The sequence below is a fragment of the Vidua chalybeata genome, chromosome 15, assembly GCF_026979565.1.
Source record: "Vidua chalybeata isolate OUT-0048 chromosome 15, bVidCha1 merged haplotype, whole genome shotgun sequence".
In the NCBI taxonomy this organism is placed as follows: Eukaryota; Metazoa; Chordata; class Aves; order Passeriformes; family Viduidae; genus Vidua; species Vidua chalybeata.
In genome coordinates, this window is record NC_071544.1 from 3,755,537 (window position 1) to 3,779,482 (window position 23,946).

Genomic DNA, 23,946 nt, shown 5'->3' on the forward strand with positions numbered 1-23,946 from the left:
AAATTACAGTATAATCCCTAAAAACAGCTCCCAGAGCAGGAAAGAAATGTTAGAAATACAAACATATTCTTAAATAAAATTGAAAAAGAATCCACAAATCTCCCATAAGTTGTCAAAAAACTCCACCAAAAAACCCAAGCCACAGCTACTTGACAGCACTTGATGACAAAAATACTGTGGGCTTCTGAGAAATACATATTGAAATTATATCTGCTATATATAAGCCATTGCACAGAATGCAGAGTATTCCAAAATTACTGTATTTGAAATTGTTGCTTTATGAAGTCAAACTAACTTTCTTTAACAATTAAAAATGTATGAATAAAATACTGATTTGTCTCCTGTAACAGCAGTTCTTGTAGGGCTTCTGTTGGTTCTGTGCACTAGCATAATCCTGCCAGCATAGACACACAACATCTTCCCAATGGCACTTGAGCTCTAATGTATGTTTTGTATACTTCTAGGCCCTTCAAATGTGATGTTCTCTTTTGCAATAAAATGAGATATTTTTATTAGGTTTCAGGAATCAATTAATAATAAACAACGTTTAGACTACAAAGGAAGGGAACAGCTGTGCTTTGGGAAAAGAGAAATGAATGGAAAACTAACAGGCATGTTGTGGAATCATTCTGCATTTCCAGGTAGAGCAAGGATGTCAATTTGAATACCAAACAAAAAAGCTGTAGCTTTTAGCTAGACCACATATTTGATCAAATTCTCCAACCATGGCAGCTCTGCAAATAGTTTCTGTGGTCATTGTCTGCTCTGGAGTAGCTCTGCTTAACAGAGTTCAAAGATTCCTTCTGGGCAAAGTTTTATTTGTACAATATTATATATAAATACTGTCTCAAAACATCTCTGCGTAGCATAGCTACATTTACTCCATCATGTTAAACAGGTATTGTGAGCAAAGTCAAGTCTGGAAGTACTAAAGCAAACCTTTAAGGTGCATATAGTGGATTTATGATATTTCTATTTACCTAACCAGGCCAAGACTGAAAACAATATTTCTGTGTTCTACATACTTTATGAATTTGACTTCTATAATTCCTGTAGGAGGACTTCACTGCATGACAATGACCTTTATCTAAAAGTCTAAATCTCATGAAATATTCAAGGTAAAGCTTGAATAGCCAGTTTCAGACAATAAACTTGTCCCTCTTCATGGAAGCATAGAAGCACTTCTACAACTACAAACAGTCAAGGTTTTGTGGGGTTTTAAGAGTGAAAACAACCAGGCAGCTGTTAAAGCCTTCAGCTGCTAAAACACCACAGTGAAGGCAAGAATGGCATTTAACTAAGTCTTCCCTGCAGTAGCTGCAGAGAGCCAAATTACCTTTCCACCACCACCTCCTTCTCCTGGGGAGATTATTTCTTTCTGAGCCTGACTCTTCTCAGTAATTACATGAGCACAGCTCCCAGCAGGCACTTACCAGCTAAGCCCAAGGCAGAACCCTCCCTTTCCCTTTCCCTTCAACTGGCATCACAGCACGAAAAGATCCAGGCAACTGTAAACCAAGATTTCTGCCAATAAGCTGGAAGATTGTGAGAACACCTGAATATGAAAATTAATCTGCTTATCCCTGTCAGAAAGCAAAAAAAAAAAAACCCTGAGGTAAACCAAATCCAGTTATCTGTCAGGTGCAAGGCATTTAAACTTGTAAGGAATTACAGGTCTTGTAAACTGTAACCACTGCTCTTATCAGTAGTTGCATTACTTTCCACAGCATTTTCAAGTTACAGTAAATGACACTGCAGAAGTTAATAAAAACACTTGCAATATTCACAAACACAGTAAGAGATTTAAAATCTAAAGAGTAACCTCCTGTCCTCCTGGAAGTGATAGGTTTAGCCCCATTTGAAATGTCTTTTATACCTGTATAACCTCAGCTACACAGTCCAGCTGCAGAAACTCCACATGTCCCACCTGTCCCTGCAGAATTCACCACAATTTCAGCAACTTGAGCTCCTCTAAGCATTCTCCAGGACATAATTCTTGACTATCTGCTTCATTTTGAAAAGATCAAGTATTCAGGCTTTCACAGCAAGATTGACCCTCTCAAAAGTGTTAAAGCAAACCTGAAAATTAGCTTGGTGAACTGAAGTAGCACACAGAACATAGAAAAGTCTTTTGTCAGTTCTTTCTGAATACAAGACTTTTGTTCATTAAAAACAATTTATTTGCATGTGAAAGGCTATTCTATTAAGAAGTGTTGCTTCAGTGTAGAAAATGTAGCAATTCATTGGAATACCACTTTGAAAAACCTCTAAAATGCCCAATACACAGGTATGCAGAGGTGCTCATGAACATAACTCTAAGCAAGAGAATGACATTTCAAAATTCGTACTGAATTTGCTCTTTTCAAGTTAAAACAGCTGAAGAAATTACAGTAGATGGGAGGAGGAAAGAAAAAGAAACAGATTTTCCAAGCCATTTCAATTTACTGTAACCAGCTTGTTTCCTACTGGTTTCCTAATGGATCTTTTATGCAGCATTAAAACAGCTTCATTTTGCTTTTTCATGTGCTCTTTATGGTATCCAGAAGTATTCCTTAATAGGTTAGGTCATGCACAACACTCATATCATGCTTTCCTTGTACAGAAAACATTTTCCAACACTCTAGAGAGCTGTAAGGGTCACTGGACTTCACTTCAAACCATTTCCTGCTGTGACCATGGACATGCCCAAGGGTTCCACATGAACAACAACAGCCTGGAGTTCAGATAAACAGCTACAGAGATGTCTCAAACCTGCAGATGTACCACCAGGGAGTTCAAAGCAACCATTGGCAAATATTTCCTCTGAGGAACTCAATTACTCTCCTCAATTATTAGGAGCCTAATCATTAGGAGGCACACATGCTCTGGCTGGCAATGATCTAAAACTGTTATTTTCCAATAGAAGTAAACAGGGAAACACAGGACATTTTAAAAGGCACACAATGTACCTCTTGTGGCCAAAATCATCAAGTAAATGATGCCATGATTTTGTAGAATAAAATACATCCATTAAAATACAAACCATTAAAAACCATCTTCCCAAAAGTGAGCAGTCTGAAGGGCAAGCTCCAAATTCCCAATGAATTCCTTGCATTCTCACAAATAGTCCAAATCCAGAGGAGCACTCAGGTGATGTGTACTTAAATCTGAATAAATTGCAGAACCTGTCCTCAAATATAACTCTAAAATCATGGAACCTCCACAAAAAAAATCTCTGGTGAGTGTTTAGTTCTAGCACATGCCCAGATATTATTTTTCAGTTTTACTCTTACAATTTCACTTTTGATTTGTAGAAATACTCATTTCAATAACTTAAACCATGTCCTTTATGCAGGTTTGTAAAACTTCCTTCTTTTTTGCAAATATCAACTAGCTTTCTATTTATCATTTGTTCTCTTAAAGAATGCTCAAATCTTACAACTACACTTCAAAAGACTGACTACAGTGTCACAGCTGAATTTAAAAAAATAGAGTAAAGCTTGAGACTTTTTAAATTAAAAAAATAATTCAAAAGGAATTGATAATATATTCACAAATATATTCAAAATATGCTATATTTTCCCCAATAATTCACAAATGCTATATTTGCATTTTTTTCCAGGATAACTATAAAATGAGTTTCAAAGCATTGAAAATGCATTAAAATATTACTCACAATTAATGGATCTCGTCCCATTGTAATAACAGTTCTGTTCACTGTGCGTAGTAACTGCACCATTATTTCTTGAATATGGTGATAAGTTGAAGCCTGCAAATGAAAAAAACAGAGTTCTGATATTAAAATCATATCTCTTTGAAAAGTAAGAAGAAACCAATTATTTCCATTTTGACAGTTCAAGTTGTACACTATAACAGCCCTATTGAATGAGCAACACTAATTCTTCTTGCTCACCCTGCTCCTTAGTTCCAGCAATTTCAGTGCAATACTCGTGTCCAATTTCAGCCCAATCTACTCCACAACTGTTTTTTTGTTTCAAACAGTCACTTCTCATCTCACTCAAAGGACTCCTGTTCTTCCCCTAACTGAGCAGTCTGAAGCTTAACCCTGGTACAGTTAACTTAAAGCAAATTCTCTCACAGCTCCCCACATCTGCCAGTGCTCTCAGGGCAGGCTGGAGCTCAGGAATGTTCTTAGCTGCGGTCACAAATACAGAGTTATCAAAGGAGAAAGTTGTCTTCATTTACCTGAGCTGCTCTGGGAGGGCACAAACTGGGCACAGTCGGCCCCAGTACTGCTCTTGTAGGCTGTGGGAGGTTTGATTACTTATTCTGAAACCCTGAGCAAATGAGAATGACCTTCTGTTCACCAGTTTGACTGACCTAACTCTGATCATTCAACAACTTCAGAAACCAGCATACAAGAAGAAAGAAAAAGCCTAAGTAAATTTCTAGTAGAAAAGGATATTTAGCTTACACCAAGACCCTTATTTAATGTCAGAAATAGCAGGGAAAGAACACCACAATCACAGAAACCATGGTGAGCTCTTAATAATGTTTTAGGTAGCTGAGCCCCAGTAGAAACTGCTTCAGGTCCTGTTTTCCCTCTGAGGCAGCCAATGTCTTCTCCTTTTTCTTTCTCTTACTCTGATTGCTCCAAATCAGGCCACACCCCAAAACAGGAACCTTCCTCACACGTGGCAATTCATCCACTATGACCACTTAGTCCTCCTGTGTCCTTTGACTGTCGCAGCACACGTCGCAGTTGAGATGTTGTGATACACAGAGTGTCACTGTACAATAGCAGGAGGCTTCCACCCACACAGAGCAACATCAGACCACATCAGGAGGCTGCAAGCACCTGTCCTCCTTGTCTTTCAGCCCAATCTTTGATACCCTCCTGTTGATGCAGTGCCCCTGTGTGCCTCTGCTCCCTTTGGTGGTTGCTCAGTGCCCCTGGGCACTCCATGGCTCATTGCTGTCAGTGCTGCTCACCTGCTTCTCACAGCTGTGCCCATGGGGATGAGGCTGGGCCCAGCCCCATCCCAATCACCACAAACTCTGTGCCTACTTTTGACAATGACACACACAAGCTGAAGTGATCTCCTCACCTGTCACAGCATTTCAGACATTGTTATACTCTGTAAATGAGCAATGTAGTCATGGAATAATTTGTGTTTGGTGTTTCCTTCTTTAAAATTTCACTTTCTCTGGTACAGTCCACTGTCTATAACACGACTACACTTGAGAGTGGCTGCACAGAAGACACATTTGTTGTTTTTATAACATTGTTTACCACTATAATTAAAAAAAATATTATCAACAGCCAAGACTGATAAACTATGTAGGAGCACTTAGCAGAGGGATGTTATTTGCTCATTACTTTCTCTGTTTTTTAAATTAAAAGATGAGGGCTCATATAATGTAAGTTCACTTCCACATTTCAGTACGTGCTATACCATAATTAATAACAGTTCAGAACATTGCATAATGAGTTTTAACATTTAGCCCTGACTCCATCATTAAAGATGAGCTCTATTCTTAATTCACAAGTAGCACATAACAAACTTCTCCTGGAAAGACTATTACATATGCTCAAGCACACAAAGGTTATTTTCTGCTAGACCTCTGAATTTTCAGAGAAACATTAGCAGATGAAATAAAATGGTTTCTCTGTGAAACTGAGACTTTCTTTCTTCTTGATAATCGAAGAAGCAATTAGGCATTCAATACTGACATTGAGAAATTAACAAAAATTGTTTTCACACATTGTCAATACATAAGATTTCAGCTTTTATCTTTCAGCTTCTAGCTTCAGAAGACAGTCTAACAACCAACTGCAACATGTTCTTTTTCAGATCATACTTCTCTTCACAAGGATGACATGGGAAAACCCACCATCATTTGGCTTCAGTCCACTGATTTTTTAAGGAACTATATTAACTACTTATATAAATGTTCCCTTGGAAAATATTAATTGTAATATTCCATTTAATTAAATATGGTGATCAAAAATGTTTGTCTTCCCTGTTGAAAAGATTTGCCAAGGCATGGAAGAACCAGAGCTCATGCTCTGTAGGCAGGTCAGCAGGTGGGAGTGCTCTCACAGAACTCAAACACCTTCAGGTTCCTTCTTGGGCTGGATGGCACAGCTTGGTGCACAGATTAGTTAATAGAAAATCCAAACCAAACAAAATTTCACTCTCTCTCAAAAATATCTGTGCAGGGTAAAAGCAGACATTGTTTGATCTAGCTTTCATCTTCTATTTAAACTGCTACAGGATTGGGACAGAAAAGGCAATTCTGTTGTTTCAGAGTCAACCCTGCACTTCAGATTCTGATAGAGTGCTCATTTATTTGGACACTGGCAAACAGGGACTCATTGAATGGCTGCTTGGGAATGACAACATTACACAACCTGTACTTGAGATACCCACTGGGAAACACTTCTGTCAATTCATTGCAGCTCTCCCTGCTCTGTGCCCTCCCAAACTCTCACCCAGCTCTGCCCTCCTCCCTGGCGTGGGGCTCAGTGAGAAACATGAGAGGCCTTGGCACTGTGCACTGTTCAGCAATAACTAAAATCTCATTGCTGCATTATCAACTGTTCTGGCCACAAATCTAAACCATGGCAGTCCTCTGTGGGCAGCCACAGAGGAAATGAGCTCTGCACCAACCAGATCCTGTGTGCTCACTCTTGGGTGCACCCAGTTCTGTAACTTGTATTCCTTCTTTGACACACACACAAATAAAGGCATATATAAAAGGATAACAATTTCTTTTTTAAACCATAACTCATAATCCTGCATTGTTCTGGCTGAAAAGTCTCTGCAGAAGACCTTAAGGTAATTGGCCCTGAAAGAACATGCAGAATTCTTGACTACATTCCTTTGATATTCTCTTTTGCTAAAGCCTTAAGATCCGTCATAAGTTAGGGAAATGCTTAAAAATTTCTTTACAATTCTAAAATGCTTCCAGGCTTGTTTGCTAAACAGCTTAAAATGCAACTGCTACCAATTACTGACAATGCACAGGACAGGGAAAGATTCTTCATCTCTCTTGCACTTGCAGTCTTAACCAAGATTTCACTGTAGATTCCAAGAGAAGGCATTTACCATTACGTTTAATTTTGTAAGCAGTATAAATAAAAAATTGTTCTGATTCAGGAAATATTAAAACATAGCATATATTTCAGATTAGAGACAAAGTCACCTCATGAAGGACTGCCAGACTGCATGACACAAAGTGTTGTAAAGAGGGAAAAGGGAAGTGTTTTAATTAAAACAGAAACAAAAAATCACTGATTTCACCATGACCTTCATCAATGACTTACTTGCAGTTCTGATATTTAACTGCATTTCCCAGGTGCTTGAAGCACAATCTCAAGCTATAAAGCTAATTTCAGAGATGATTAAATCAAAACAATGCCATTTATGTCCAAAAGTTGTTTGCTGGAGAGGAATCTTAAAATCAATCCTAGGCATCTCACTGAGATGCCCAACAGTGACTGTCTAGTCATAAAAATTAACACACAAACACTACACAAAACAGAGATTTTAACAACACGCTGGCTACCTGCAGAAACCAGCAGTGAGGCAGCAGCTGAAGAAAACAGCATTTGAACACAAGGATCTGATGATTCCCATGTTCCCACTCGCTAAACAATGTGAGGCACAACAGTAGAGCAGAGCTGGTAATACCAAAATATCATTTCCTTTGACAAAGAACACACATTCTTCAAAAATTCTGTAACTACTTCAAAGATCACCTCACAGTATAAATTTTCACCACATGAAACAGAACAACTACTGCTGTTTTTTCTTCCCTGTCCTTTGTGTGCCTTCTATTTCTGATGACTTTCACAGAATAAATGCAGAATAAATGTAAAAATATCAAAGTTAAGTTTCCAAAAAGTTTTGAATACTAGTCTGAAACCAGGTTTCTTTACTGAGATGGAAAAACCAGAAGAAATAGGGACAAGACATTGGGGTTATTAATATTGTAACATGATTCTGCTACTAAAGGTTGAAGCTTTCTCCTCCAGCAGGTCAAACCATCCATTTTCTTAGAAGGAGGCTAAGAAATGCAGGGAATTAATTGTTGAATAGAAAACTGCATTCATCTTAGGGTTCAAGTGCAATTCCAGCTGAAATAATTTGGTTAATTACCAAACAAATTGTCTGTATCTACATCACACAGAAGAAAGGCATCCTGAAGGACATTGCCCAAACAATAACTTAGCCATATGTGAACTCTTTCATTTGCCTACAGGTTACAAAGTATTTTCTGCTGCAAGGCAAACACAGCCTTGAAATAAGAGTTCTCACTTCAGCTGGAAAATAAACATGTGTGTTACACTCCAGAGAAATCTGTAGTGACTCTCAAAGACAAATGACTGTGTGATCCTTGGATGCTGCTGTGTTCCCTTCTTTTGCTCCTTTTTCCTCCTTCAGCTAAGTCATCTTAATAGAAGATTTTCAGTAGTGAAGCAGGATCAGTGCTTGATTAAAAAAATGCAATAATAATCCATGGACTCTTCTGTCAAGGAAGGGAAAAGCTACAAGTGATGGCCACACGTTTGCTGTTGTGGTTACAAAGCCCAGTGTTACAGTTAATGACACATGATTAATATATTCTAAAATCCATGTTTTCTCTGCCCAGCAGTTGTATTGCCAGAGGCAGGCCAGGGTATGGATTTTCTGCAACAGAAGCATCTGGTTCTTTTGTTGATAGCCCAACTATTCTACAATATTTCTTAGGAATATGATGCCTCTAGAGGGCTCAGCATGTTCTGATACCACTGCTGGACTTACACTTACCCCCAGGGGCTTTTCTCCTTATATCAGAAATGCATCAGTATTCACTGCAAGCACAATCTGTAGATAATAGTGACCCAAACATCTCACAGAGAATCTCCAGTTTACCTTCCTTGAAAGAAACTATTGCAGCAATGCCACTTCTGTTGAACAAATTTCAATATATATATATTTAATGTATGTGTTTTAAATTCTTAGCAATTCTTCTGCTGTTCTGCATAATGTTCTCACTCATACAAAGATGAGCTACAAAACCATATTTTCAGTAGGCTTTAATGAGTCTTTTACATGTCAGCAACTGCTGCTATGGACAGCAACTGTTAAATTCAAAAATAAACTTCATTTATGTGGTACACACAAAGAAAGTGTTACTCCATCTTGCTTTACAACTGTGTTTTACCTTTTAAAGGATACAGTAACAAAACTGGTTACTTTGCATTATAGCCTTATGAGATGATAGCTTCAATTTTTGCCCTATCATACTTTCAGCATTTATCTTAAGAATTACATTTCAAATTGAAATGTTCCAATATTTCTTTTGTATCCCCTTGGACCAATCCCTCCTGAACTGCTTAAGTCTAAACCAATGAGGCAAATAGCTCATAATACACACGGAAAGATTGCCCTGTGCAAACTGAAAAGCCTCAGCAGTATCAAAGATATTTCTGAAATCAAGATATATGCTGTAATGATTTCATTTACTAGGAAATGATCCAAGGAGCCACAGTGAAAAACTCCTAAAATGACAGCTTGCCTTAATCCAAAGTCTGCAAAGTTTGAACACATGTATCAGAAAACTACAGTTGAGGAAAAATCAGCACATATTCACAGGTTAAGGAAATGACAGCTTTCTTAATGTAACTACTTATGATGTTTTCTCAGAATAAATTCCTCAAATTATTAAGAAGTTTCATTGAATAACCTACTGCTCATCAAAAAGTGAGGGACAAAAAAGTCAATTGAATATTCTCTCAAATGAGGAAAAAAAAAGAACCATCCAGATGAAAATTTCAGTGTTCCAAAATGTCAGAAATCTGATGAAATAACTACAGTATCCAAGTAAAATATAGTAAAGAGTAATCTGTTTTACCCAGAGGTTGCTGAAAGCAGAAACCATACCTACATTTGTACAGGGAAAAGCATTTGTTTCAGAAACTACAGAGGTTTTTAAAAAGGAGCAAGATGAAATTTAAAATTTATTCTGTGTAATTAAAATAATTACAGGATAATTGAAAAGTTGTGGTTGGAAGGGACCTTGCAAAGTCATGTAGCCCAATCCCCTGCAATGAGCAGAGACAACTTCAACTGGACCAGGTTACTCAGGAGTCAGGATTCATCTTCAATACCTCAACTGCCCTTTGGTTTAAGTTTATGAAAAATAGGAGAAAAGTTCAATTTGCCACTGACTTGTACTAAATATTTGAAAGAGATTAATCATCATCAATAATTTACTTCCTAATCAGCTCAGGCTTTCTACAGACTTGGGCTCTCTACATCATCATCAATACTTACAGCGTCCTGACAGCTCAGAACCTCCAGGATGCTATTAAGTAATTCAACACAGTATTTCCTCTCCTGGACCTGGAGCTGCTGATCCTCCTTCTGTTCCAGTAATTCCCTCAGCTCTTTTGTAATCACAGGAAGCAGAATGTCCCTGCATTCTGAAAGAAAGCAAATTATCTTAACAACAAATATAAATGCAATAATATGTGCAAAGAAACCCTCCTCCAAACAATATGCCTTAGCAGCCACAGTGCCAACGTGGAATTGTTGATTTTCCAGTCATGCCTCAGGAATATTCCAAACTTGTGTGGTATTTTCATAAGTCAACAGTATTTTCATATAACAAAACCAAAAGTTCCTGATAAAAATAAGTTTCTTCAGTTAAATTCTGAAGAGTGTTCAGCTTATATCAAACACTTGAGGATAAATTACTCACTTACATACAAAACATCTTGAAATTATTTTTTTTTAAGTAATGGAGGATTTTAATGTAAGAAAATTACTGTATTTATTAACTTATTTCTGAAAATAAGACTCAAGCAGCAGAACAGAACTATGTGCATAATTTTTGAAACATATCTTCTGAAGGCACATAAAAGAATGCAGACGAAGAAAAGACTAATGAAAGGCCTATCAAACCTGTGATAGTGAGAGCTGTGCATGCATTCATCCTTATTTAAATTTAAGGAAGCTGACACAAATATGAAGCTACATTCCAGTCTCACACATACACTGACTTTTTGAGAGAGAGGTGCTTACAGGAAATGTCAGGAGTAAAAAATACACAAATTTGAAATAACTTTAATGAGAGCAATATCTATCCAGGAATAAAAAAAAAAAAATACACCTTTTTAACAAAATGATTTAGAGCACCTGGACACACAGTGCACTCCCTGATAAACAAGTGCAGGGTGAGACATGGTGAAACTTTATCTAATGCGATTTAAAAAAAGCCAGGGGCTCAGAATGCCCCCAGAATAAGGGAAGAGAGAAGGGTGAGAGAAGGAAGAAAAGAAAGAGACAAAGAGGGAGAGAAGAGAGAAAGAAAAAGAGAGAGGGAGAGAGAGAGAAAGAAAAAGAGAGAGGGAGAGGAATGGAAAGTAGATTATAACTGTCTGAATTTTGCAGATGAAGCAACAGAAGCAGTCTCTGCAGATTATTCTTATTTGAAGTAACAGCTCCAAGCTACATGAATCCAAGAGCTTTTAATCATGTCTGAAGAGCAGCATAATTTCTTGCTTCAGAAAGTATCTCTACTCTTGGTAACTATTTCTGTAACACTTATTGCAAGCTACAAGACAAATCGAACCCAATAACTAAATTACAAACTCACCAGTAAGAGAGCAGTTAAAGAACACATATCAACACAAGACCTGTTTGAGCAGCAGCATAGAAATGAATTTCACACAGCCTACAGTTCCTTTATGTGCCCAATTCTGCACAGACACGCTGCCTGCACTTCCTGCAGGCCAGACTCCCCTGTGCAGCAGAAACCAAAGGGCTGCTCTCACAGGACACAGAGTGGAGCCCAGCAGCAGGGGATACCAACCCTCCTAAAGCTCTTCTGTGTGGGTTTGTGTTCATGCACACAGAGAGCACCTGCCCTCCAGAAGTCAGGACTGGCAGCTTCGTGGTCACCAGCTGCAGGCAGCGATGTTACCAGTTTTCTGAAAATGAGATGTAATTCAGTACCTAGCAAACACTTCCTTGATTTGCTCATATGAACCACTTCTAATGAATTGTAAATGAAACAAATGTAGTGCTATTAGCTGAAGCCAAAACTAAACCAAAGAAACATCATTAGCAACAAAAAAGTTACATGCAATGCCCAGAAAACTTGCTGAAATGTGATAGGAACTTTTAAATAAAGGGTTTATACATTCAGTCAACAAATAAGTGCAAGTTATAAAAGATATTATTAGCTCACTACTCTTGAAAAAGCTAGTAAATAAAATTAAGTTCTGTTTTCACTATTATCTGTGGAAACTGTCCTTCAATAGTCTAAGGTTATCCAAGGGGGAAACAGTTCCTAGTATGACCAGTTCAGAATTTATTCATCAAGATTCTGACCGCTCCAAAAATATTTAAGCTATATTTTAGATATAGCACTTATTGCTAACCAAGTTCCATTTAAAGGTGCTTAGCAGAAGGACCATAAGTGTAAAAGTCTTACTGAAAGATGGCACAGATTTAACAGATTTTAAAGTGGATCAGATGAAATAAAAAAAAGGAATCACAAGCCAAGTTAGCAGTTCATGCTGGATGGAAGGAAAAGCCTCTCCCTGAGATGGACAGCCAAGGCGTAGAACTAACAGGTTTCACAGTCTCTGTCCTGGAACAACCTGCTCTGACCTCAGAGCTGACCTCATGCTGAGCTGGAGCTTGGACTGGACACATTCCCAGATTCCTTCCAAGTATTCTTCAACTATTCTAGTATCCTCGATTGCCAAAACTGCTAATCAGAAGTAGTGTGGCAGGAGCTTGGTGCACTGCAAATAACCAGTTTATAATGAAAACTCAGGAACTGAACAGAGAAGACAAGGATAGTGAGTAAGTGCCACAACACAGCAAGAAATTTACAGGAGATCCTGAATCTCTGGAAAATGGACAGAGACTATCAGAAAGGTAGGAACAAAGTTACATATATGCCTGTATACATAAATAATGACATTTTTGGGGCTTTTTTAATCCATGGGCACAAACATCAAGGCATCCTATATCAGAAGAGATTATATCAAACTCATTACTCTAAAGACAGATAGGTGAAATCCAGTTCTTGTCATTTTAATCCCTAGAACTTGCACAGCATCTGTAGTGAGGCATAAACACTGTTTCACATATATTTAACCTGTATGGAAATACCCATATAGTAAAATTTCTCTTTTCTGGTCTCCACTCTGCTCCATCCCTGTGTTCCTCTCCAGATTCTCTGACTGTGTGCAGGACATGCTGAAGAAAAGATTCATCCCCAGCTAAACCCCACATTTCTCTATAGCATTGTGGATCCCATACAGCAATGAAACTCTTGGCAGTAAAACTCACCTGCATTCCTCTCCCTGCCTGAACTCTGCAGTTACAGCAGACTTCTACCCATGGCAACACTTTGTGCCACAAGTTCTCTGCTCTCAGCCTGCTTTGTATAAATTACACTTTGAACAGGGATTCATAACACTCTAACAATCTGCAACAGACACAGTAACAGCTACAACTAATTCAACATGAAGATGAACATATTTAGACAAATACACTCAACATTTAACTAATCTGCAATGACACGTAGAAATACAGATTCCAAATCAGCAGCATGTGAGAAATTCAGCTGGCAATTCTTTCCCCACAACTACCATTCTTAAAAATAATGCCCTGAAAACACTTGCACTTCAAAAGGTGTCAGTAGGGAGTGCTATGCTAACAGGCTGCTCAGAACAGCAGAGTTCAAAGTCACATCACAGTATGTGACATCTCAGTCACTTTTCACCTCTCACAAAGAAGATGGAAGGTTCTTTGCACATTTCACTCTCACATCTGGCAGGATAAACATACTTATTGCTTTCACTCCTTCAAAATAATATCCAGCTCAATTTCAAGCTATTAGATGTCCCTTTGAACTGTCTGACAGTTAGCAAATACAAAAATTCCTTTGGGGTAGCTTTCCAAGTTACCAGGAGCAAGTGGATAATAAAAACCTATAGTTAATGAGCTTTATTTCAAAAGGAAAGTAAGAGACTAAACTGAGCAAAGTCATTGATCAAGAGGAATCTTGTCTTCTAGATAAAGTCCATTTTTAATTTGTCCTCATATAGAAAATAAACCCCTAGGATTCAAGGTAAATATTATGGGTATATTAATAACCAAATTCCATCTGACTTCACATGCCAGGGATACCCATTTGATCAATAATCAGGAAGCACAGATGAGATCATAACTAACAAGTTGCACCAAACACCTTAAAGAGGAGTGGGAGCAAAACATATTGAATTTAAAACTCTTCCATACCAGCATTCAGAGGTCACTTAAAGCTTCCTCCCAGAAGGCAAAATGCCTGCTGCTATCTACATCTCATTTAAAAACCACACACGTGTATTTTGGGGAAAGAATCAAGTCTTGACATAATTTGTCTTCCATATGGAGCCATTTCATACTCTTTAAACATGGAGAAGGCAGGGCTTCTTGCACAGACCAAATTTTCTTATTGTGCTGAGAGAACAGCTGAGGCAGAAGGTACAAATGGTTTCCTCCAGTTTTTAGAGCTAATTGCTCTGCAAGCTTCAGTAATCCCAGTTGTACTTGGCAATATAAATTAAGATTGGATCCATATTTGATACATACAGAATCTCCTAACATATGCAGCTGATGAATTATTTACAGGGTATTTTCAGATGTGAACAATGCTGAAGTGTTAAGCTACATGGAAATTCAAAGGTTGTTTAACTCTTCTTAGCTATATTATTTCCTTTAAAAAATGCCAAACTTTCCATTAATACTAATATGTAAAGAATGAATAGATTTTATTAAGAAAATTTATTTTTTTGTGTTAAGTAGTTTGGTTAATATGAATGCTTTATGCCTATAGTTTTTGACTGGCTGCAAGATAAACTCAGCTTGTTGATTATAAGGAGAATTACTTATTTTTGCAATGCACTTCAAGGACATCATACATAAATAGAAGAAAAGGAAAAACTAATTAGGTTTTAGAAGACCCCTACCAGTTAATATCATCCCATATGAGGATGAACTTCAAAGATATTCTGAAAAACACATACAATTGAAGCAACTGGAAAAAAACCCAGTATTTGTAGCAAGGTAGGCCTGATCTCAGCCTGAGCCTGCAGGTGGACTAAAGTAAATATAAACTTGTAGTTCCTTCCTTGTATCTTTGAAAACCCAGCTAAAACTATTTCATTAGGACATCACATAAAATATGAAATTCTTGTACCATCTTGAGACAAAGAAAAGTTTATTGAACCAGTATATAAATTTCTGATTATAATACTAAGGTATCGTTGCACAGGTTAGGTAAGGAAAATCAGCCAAGTGCTTGTTTAAACATCAGCAATTCACTGGCCTGGGAAAAGGAGGAAAAAAAATGAGGAGAATTGTGGAAGACTGTAATTGAAAAAATAGCTAAAATAAAACTTTATGTTGTAGTTGATGATTTAGGCTCATCGCTGGATGCACCCTCAGCAAGGCTGCAGATGGCACTGAGCTGGGCAGGAGGGCTCTGCAGGCAGACCTGGCCAGGCTGGGTGGATGGCCAAGGCCAGCAGGGAGAGCTGCTTTAGGGTGAAGTGCCAGGTGCTGTTCTCCAGGCAGGAGGGACCTGGGGTGCTGGTGACAGCAGCTGAACATGGCCCAGGTGGGCCAGAGGCCAAGGGCACCTGGCCTGTCCCAGCCATGGTGTGGTGGCAGGAGCAGGGCAGGGACTGTCCCCTGTGCTGGGCACTGCTCAGGCCACGCCCTGAGGGCTCTGTCCAGTCCTGGGGCTCTCAGGCAAGAAAGGCACCGAGAGAGGAGGCCAGAGAAGGGAACGGGGCTGGGGAGGGGGCTGGAGCTCAGTGTGATGGGGAGAGGCTGAGGGAGCTGGGGGCTCAGCCAGGAGAAAAGGAGGCTCAGGGGGGACATTCTTCCTCTGCAACTCCCTGAGAGTGTAGAGAGGATGTTGCTCTCTCAAGTAGCAGAAACTCAGGGGTTGTCCAGTCCTGGCCCAGGCTGCCCAGGGCACTGATGGAGTCACCATCCCTGGGGAGATTTAAAAGATGGGTGGATCTGGGGACATGGTTTAGTGGCAGACTTGGCAGGGTTAGGTTTACAGTTGGACTCATTCTTAAGGGTCTTTTCCAACCTAAACAAATCTCTAAGTCTGTGATGAAGCAATTCACATTCTCACACCTCCTTCCATGCCCCAAGAAAGCTCAAGACAGACAAGGGAGAGACATGGAGAGAGGCAGATGTCTATTTAAATACTACCTGATTTCTTTTCTGCTTGATAAATAATGTAAGAACATTGCCAACAATCTATTCTTTAATGTTCAAAAGCATGAAAAAGCCCAACTGTTTGACTGTTTTCATTCTAGCTGCCCCAACTTTTATTTGAACACATAAAACATCAACATACAGTTTGAGCATCTTGCATTTTCTTCATCAAGGTCTGTCAAAAGATTTAGTATTATGCATTATTCATCAATCCCAAATTCCAACACACTTCTTGGAGAGGTTCCCTGGCAGCACCTTCCTGCATAAGGACAGGTAGATGCATTGTTGTCCAAGATTGAGCAGTTATGTGCTTTCTATTTTGGGTTTAAGTTGGTTTTTTAACCCTTCTATTTACGTTATTCCCTTTGGAAGATAGGTAATGATTTCTTATATACCAGGTAAATGAAATTCAAACTCTTAAGTCATTAATGCAATCATGTCATTAAAAAAGACATTTGGGTCTCCTTCAGCAAAAATCACAGACGGGTTTCATTCCTGACTGCCTCATATGTGCAGCCAAAATGGTAATAAAGATTTAACATCACTTTTGTGTCCCTTAGGAAACACTTCTCTTGATTCCCTGGCATGCCTGTAGTCATATCCATCTGTTAGAATGGCTTCATGCCCACTTAAAAACTGGCATGCCAATTTAATAAGGACATAGGTGTCATTTGAATACAGATTTAGAACAAAGCATTAAAAATAAAGCCAATGAACAACATTCTTTCAATGAGGTGAGACCTCTGATAGCAGCCAGTGCTCAATTAAAGCATTGTGTTTCTTCACAAAGGACATCTGTTCACAACTGCAGCAATCATCCTGTTAAAAGTCTTGCCTCTTTGTTATTTGCAATTTAACTCTTTGGTTTAGTGGGGAGCCCAAGAGTAGTGATTTTAAAATGGTATCTTTTTCATTCATTGTTGAATCTTAATTAAAATTTCACAGCTTAGATAAGAGCCACAGAAAGGAAGGTACCACAGGTCACCTACAGATTCTGACAGCACTGCAAGATGCAAATTCTCTTTGTGTCCTGGACTCTAATAGGAACATGAAGGAAGGAGAAACACAGGGGTGCTGTGAGGCCAGCACACGGCAGCTGCTGGCAGTTCAGTGTCAGCAGTGAGGCAGGACACAACAGGTACAGCACCCCCAGCCCCAGCACAGCCCTGACCCCAGGAGCACAAGGCTCCACCTGCCAGCTTCCAGGTGTGTGTTCAAGTGTCCCCACTTGTGAGGGCTGAGGAACACCGGGCACTCCAGGGCAGCCAGAACTTCCAACACAGCCCTGCTCTAGCCAAGGCAGCATTCCCAGCCCTTGGTGCCTTTTCCAGCTTGCAGGCATTGCAGTCTGCCAGGCTGCAACACAGCCTTGTCAGCACATCCTCTCTGGCACGTTCACATCTTTTAGGTCCCTTCCAACCCAGGCCATCCTATGAGTCTGTGAATTTTCACATTTCCTCATTTCATTTTACTGACGCCCAATATGTGTCATTATCAACTGCTTTAATATGTTTTTGATCTCTTTTCTATTTGAAGTGATTGTAAACCACATTTTGCACACACATTTAGAAGTTCATTGTTAAAACTAGTTTACCTCACTTGATTCCCCTCCACATAACAAGATTTTTTTAAAAAATGTAACTACAAGTATGCCATAATGGGTCAAGTCTAACAAAAAGTTATCAGTTGCAATATCAAGCATATCTCCTACTCCTCCATAAACACAAGTAATGGCTTTAATCTGCATATGTTCATCACAAATGTGTGCCTACACATACCTACAGAAGTGTTTATGCCATACTCATTTATATCAAAATATTGCAGCATTAGAACTGGCAAAAGATGAATGCTTGGAATATATGACTTGAAGTAATGTTTTAGAGGTAATGTACCCCTGAAAAACACGCCAATAAATAAAAAAGCCAAATGCAAAATTCAAGACTGAATCTACAGGATAGACTGGGTTTCTATACAGAACCTTTAAAGGAAGGTTATAAAGGAATATATGAACAGTGACTAATTTCCATTTTTTCCCAGTAGCTAAAAACAGCAGAGTCACATGCATGAACAATCTCCAAGTTCAAGTATTTTAAAAATGTTTCAAAGTTGTGTTGAACACAGGGAAGGGGCAAAAAAAAAAATCACAGAAAACCCCCACAAAACCCCAAAAATTTAGGCTTAGGAACTCTTGTCACTAGGAACCAGATTGTAAGATCATAATTATAAAAATCAATATCTGTAACTCAATCCTGACCATAATAATGAAACTGAAAGATGCTTAACCAAAAATCACTCCTCCCCCTGCTTTTTTTTTTTAACCTTTTCTTAATCCTAAAGGTAAAAGTTATATACTATATCAACACAAACTAGAAAAAAATATTCAACTTGTGAAATGAAACCAAGTATTTCACGGGTAAAACTCAGTAATGTACATGAGTGTTAGGAAATCAGTGTGATTAGGGGTGTGTGCAATACTTGTTTAAACAGTAAAACAATAGAAAGAGTTCTTCAACGAGAAAAAAAAAAAAAAAGCTACAGTCCCAGCATTTCTTCTGGCATCTGGCAAATTAACCCCTGGTGCTAACATATGTCTCTTGCTGCTGTTCTTCCAAAATCAGCAAGTGGTTTGCATATGCTGAACATGCAGCAGCCGTGTCTGGAGCCACAGTGAGCACAGGGCCTGCATTTCCAGCCAAGACAAACCAAATTCCCACCCTGCCAGTGACCATCTGTGTGCCCTACTTAGAGCTCCTGCTCTTTGGGGTGATCTCAGCTCTGCTGCAGCACAAACCCCTCTGCAGGACTGGGCCACAAGGGAATGCAGTGTCCAAAGCACCACTATCAAACATACACATTCCATCGTGTGTAGAAGCACTTTATATTACTTTCTCATCAATAAAAAACAGTTCTCTCAAGGCTGTTCATTTACAAGTTTCAGCATAATGTCAGTAAATATTCCAGGCCCAGCTTAGAATAAACATCTAGCTCCCAATACTATAAACTCAGCAACACTAACTACGATAAAAACTCCATGTGATTTACGAACAGCTATATCTTAATTTGTTATTTTCTCAGAAACAGAAAGATGGTGGCAGAATTTTGGCAATAAGTTTCCTAAAAATAAACAAATGAAACAGTAACTCCTGAAAAGTAGTTTTACGTAGAAATTAAACAATTCTAACAAAACTTTTTCACAACAGGGAGAGAATAATCCATTACATCCTACTAAACAGAGTGACAGACATGACAGGAGACAGTTTCTTACATAATAAAAGGGGCTCTAAAATCCCATTAGAGGTGTTTATATGAGACAAGGCAACCATTTCTGTCACTTTGCTATTTGCAAATAATAAAATATCAAGAAATCTAAAAGCAAAGTGTCAAAAATTAAGCAGATTTCTTGTCCTCTGACCAAAAAGGACTTAATATTTTCTAAAGACAAGGCTGCATAAAAGTCTGCTCACACATCCTGTTAGAACATTCCTAAATGCCACGGTGAAAGTGCACAAGCAGTGGAAAGCATCCATCATCCTGCACTCAGCCCCTCAAACACCTGCACCCCCATAACCTCTCCAAGCTGTGTTATAGTTACAGAGTGGGAACAAGAAATCAATGCCTCTACAAAAAAATAGCAATGTAATTTAGAGGCTTCTAAAAGTGCTTTAGTGCTGCAAGGCCTTTGAAGATCAATTACAGCAGAGGTGCACGGGACCATTTCCTATCTGATGAAAGCACTCCACGAGTCTACAGTGGAAATTTTGAATGCCTGGGAATACTTAGCAATAAATTCAGTTTACCCTCAAGGTTTCCAATTTCAGGTTCACGTGTGACTTATTTAATAAAGGCAAATTTCACTGAGTTTTAAAATTTTTTTCTGAAACACTTTCCCATGTTTTCCACAAGTCTGCTTCTTTAGAAAATGCTGTGAATATCAATGGGTCAAAGAATAGAAATGCCAGTATATGCAATCCAATTGAATTATAAAGATAATACCTCTGGGAATGGATGTAAATTAATTGAACAACTACAATGAACTACCTGGAAAGAGACTAAAAGTCTGGAAGAAAAATGGATAATCTGAAACATACACAAATTAATAGACTTCGCTGTAATTAGCAGTGTAGTTAAATATATTCCATATTCATGGCAGAAAAAAGTACTACCTGTTCTAGATAAATGTGAACTTTAGTTAATGATACTGTTGGCAATCTTACCTTAATTATCATGCTGCATCCTATTCTGAGATAGCCTACATGTGCTTTCATTCTTGTTAATGACCTTCCAGCTCATTGAGTGCAGTAATGAATCAGGCGGTGTCTACACCCCACACACACTTGGTTCTCTACCCAATTAATTTGAAAATCAATTGGATTTAATGTACAGCAAAAAAAGCACCTTTAGAATTTTCTATTTTAAGCCACAGCAATGTAAATGAAAAAATATTTGTTTGCTATTTTTTGCGCACAGTATTCCAACAGCACAGCAGAGAAATGTTTTCATACCACTATAATATTATGTATTGTATAATAATAGATCTAATAATAATGTAATAATATTTCGTTATATATTATATTATGATATTGATACTTAATTTTGTATTGGTCTTTTCACATTCTTCAGTGCCTGCACCTAAACATGATGTGGACTATGGTATTATATATACTATACATATATATATATAGAGAGAGACTATATATATATATATATATATATATATATATATATATATATATATATATACTATATGTACGATATTACCTCTATGGTAATTACAATGTTAAGGTTGAAAACAAAACAAATGCAAATAATCAAAAATATCATTTAGATAAAAAACCCCACCCTGTAATTATGTAAAGGATGATTTTCTGCCATTAGTAATGTAGAGGCAGTTGGGTGAAAGGAAAGGTGTAAAGATCATTACCAAACAGAGAAACTCCAATATGAAATACCCTAAAAGACACTTGGGTGACACCACTGAGGCAATAGGAGCATTGTTAGCTGGCCATTCTGTGTTGGAGGAATGACAACTTCGGGGAATGGTCTCAGGAAACAGAAAATATGTTTGCAAGAGTCTATTTGACCCTGACCAGGTTGCACCAAGGATGGTGTAAAGGTGTGACTGCTACTCCAGTAAGAAAAAATAAAATAAAAAAGCAAAGTTGTCAGTTTCAGGCATTTTAATTCTAAAATAATGACAATTCTAAATCCTACATTACCAGGAAGGAGCAGTTTTATTCTGTCACTTCATCAAACTACTGACATGCAAAATGTTTAAATGAGTATTTTCTAGTTAACTGCTTGTTAGTACTATCATTACATAAGTAATAATATTGCTAAAACAATATGTTAGAATTAAACTAAAACAAACAGAGTATATTTTAGTTTTATTTTAAAATGATAGCAAGTTGATTTCTCTGTTTTGGGCAAGTGCTTCTTCGGAGGACTTCTCTAGTTTTAAACTAATAAATTAAAAAAAAAAAATCAATCCATTTCCACAGACTCCTCTAAAAAGAACATAGCTAAGTATTGTTATATAATTATACAGCAAGTATTACCAATTATTAATACAAGTATTAAGTATCACAGTAAAAACATTTTAAGGTAGATCTTGCACACATAATCCCCACATAAAGAAGCACTTATTTTTTACATATTATGTAGTGGATACACTTTAACTGCCAATTACTAGTGCAAGTTTGGATCACAATGCACAGATATACAGGATATATGTGAAACAGCAGGGCTGGCAAATCAAGTGTGATATGCTGCCTTCATGCTCTCAGCTTGGTTCTGCTGTCAAGTATTTGATGTTAGCAAGAAATAGTGGAGAGCTTCTGGGCAATATATTTTTTTTCATCTACAAATTTAAGACTAAATGAATCCACTAACTACCTGTCGGGGAAAAATTAAAATGTATTAATTATCTGGTCAGCACTATGCAAAACCCACCATTTATTGGTTTTATAAAAGGTCCCCAGAATTAGAAATCCTCCTAGCAAAATTTCTTATTCATTATTACCTAAAAAATACAGAAACAGAACCTGTGTCCGCTTTTTAAAATTCACAATGCATCCTGAGCTAGACATATCCCATGATAGACCAGCTATTTATTTCAAGACATCAGACAAGCTGCATTTACAAGCAACCAGCAATCTATTATTATTATTATTTATCTGCAGTAGTAAAAGCTTTAGAGAGTATTTTGCATTAACAGACCTCAGCTAAAGGAAAGGCCTGTTAAACACATGAAACAAGCACCACACTAAGCAGACTACAATGAAAGATCCTTGGGAATCCAAAACTCACTCTTTTCTCTTCTGGAACACACAGTGGATGGAAGAAAGGAGCTGTAGGATGTACACTAGTGAATAGAACTGTGAAGTACACAGTTATTGTATGTTCAACTGTTTTCCTTCCGAATATTTATTAAGGTTTATTCCTTATTATACAAGCCTGGGATCTGCTGTCCTGACCATCACTCCTGATCTGTGAACCAATAACAACTGTACTTTAGTGAGATGAGCTTCTTTAAAGAAAAACTATTGAACCAAAACAAGTTCATAGCTTACACCTAATTTCTCAGTATTAAACACAGGGTAGCTGACTGAACTCTAGTAAGATCAAGAGTTCAGGAGAGTGCCTTATTTATACCCAAGAGTCTTTCAGTCTTGTGAGAGGATATTTCTCCTTCTGGTCTAAATTCTGCTCACCACAAGCACCACAGGTAAAATCAAGTCTGGCACTTCAGATTTTAGAAGCAGCAGCAGTAAAGGCAGCTCATACTGCAATGATGTATCAGACTCTGCTTGTAAAACAGAAATACAGTCAACTACCAGAGCAAACTGTGAATGCAGGACTAGAACTGTTTGAAAATTAATTAGAATCTGCTTTTAATAGTTTGGATGAGTGTCTGGAGCTAACAAGCTGCAGCTACTTGTTTCAAATTCAAAGCAAATGTGAACTATGTGAACTAACGTATAGTGCGTGAACTAACTAACTTTTTTTTAACTATGTTTTTACACATCATTTAAAAAAATCACAGTTATTGACCATGAAACTATTAACATAAAGATAGGTTAAAATATTACTTAATCTAAGCATTAAAACCACCTACATTATTTTCTTGACTTTTTTGCCCAGGAAATCTACAATGGTCTTAAAACATACCAGACACAGCTAGCTATTGTTAAAGCTTACAATATACAATGCAGTCTCAATGGAATACAACACAGGTCTGAAAATAAAGAGTAATTTTTATCTGTCCTGGCGAGTTAGAAGTGCATCACTCTCCTGGCAACTCGGAATGAGGTGAGCAAAGCAATCCTCTCTCAATCTACTCGCACACAGCACTATTTGCAACCCACTGTTGTACTGTCAAGATCCTAGAATCATTATCTCTAAGCTGTCAGAAATTGGAGCTCATCTGAGTAGTCTGTGTGCCTTTGAGGTTCTGAAGGTTATCTACACAGCAAAAAGGTGGAAAGAGAGAAGCAACCATCCAGTCCACAGGAGAGGAGTCAGAACACTTGACACTGAGCTGAAACTAATCATGTAGAACTAGGCTACTCTGATAGGATTCCTTCAGCAAAAATTCACTCCTTCAGCAAAAATTCACTTGTGATAATATGAAGGAAAACTGAGCACAATGGTGATAAAGGCATTTCAATATCATTAGCACTCCTGAGAGCTGAGAAAGACACAAAGTTCTGAGGTTGAG

The 23,946-nt window shown here is 37.9% G+C and overlaps 1 protein-coding gene across 1 annotated transcript in view; it reads right to left on the bottom strand.

Annotated features, from left to right (window-relative positions):
• Positions 1–23,946, bottom strand: part of DOCK2 (dedicator of cytokinesis 2) — a 155,322-nt gene that overhangs the window by 89,742 nt on the left and 41,634 nt on the right. Inside the window, exons 27-28 of the mRNA XM_053956912.1 lie at positions 10,266–10,414; positions 3,656–3,748 (exon numbers count right to left, since the gene is read on the bottom strand). Coding sequence (XP_053812887.1) covers positions 3,656–3,748; positions 10,266–10,414 — 242 coding nt within the window. The remainder of the gene's footprint in view (positions 1–3,655; positions 3,749–10,265; positions 10,415–23,946) is intronic.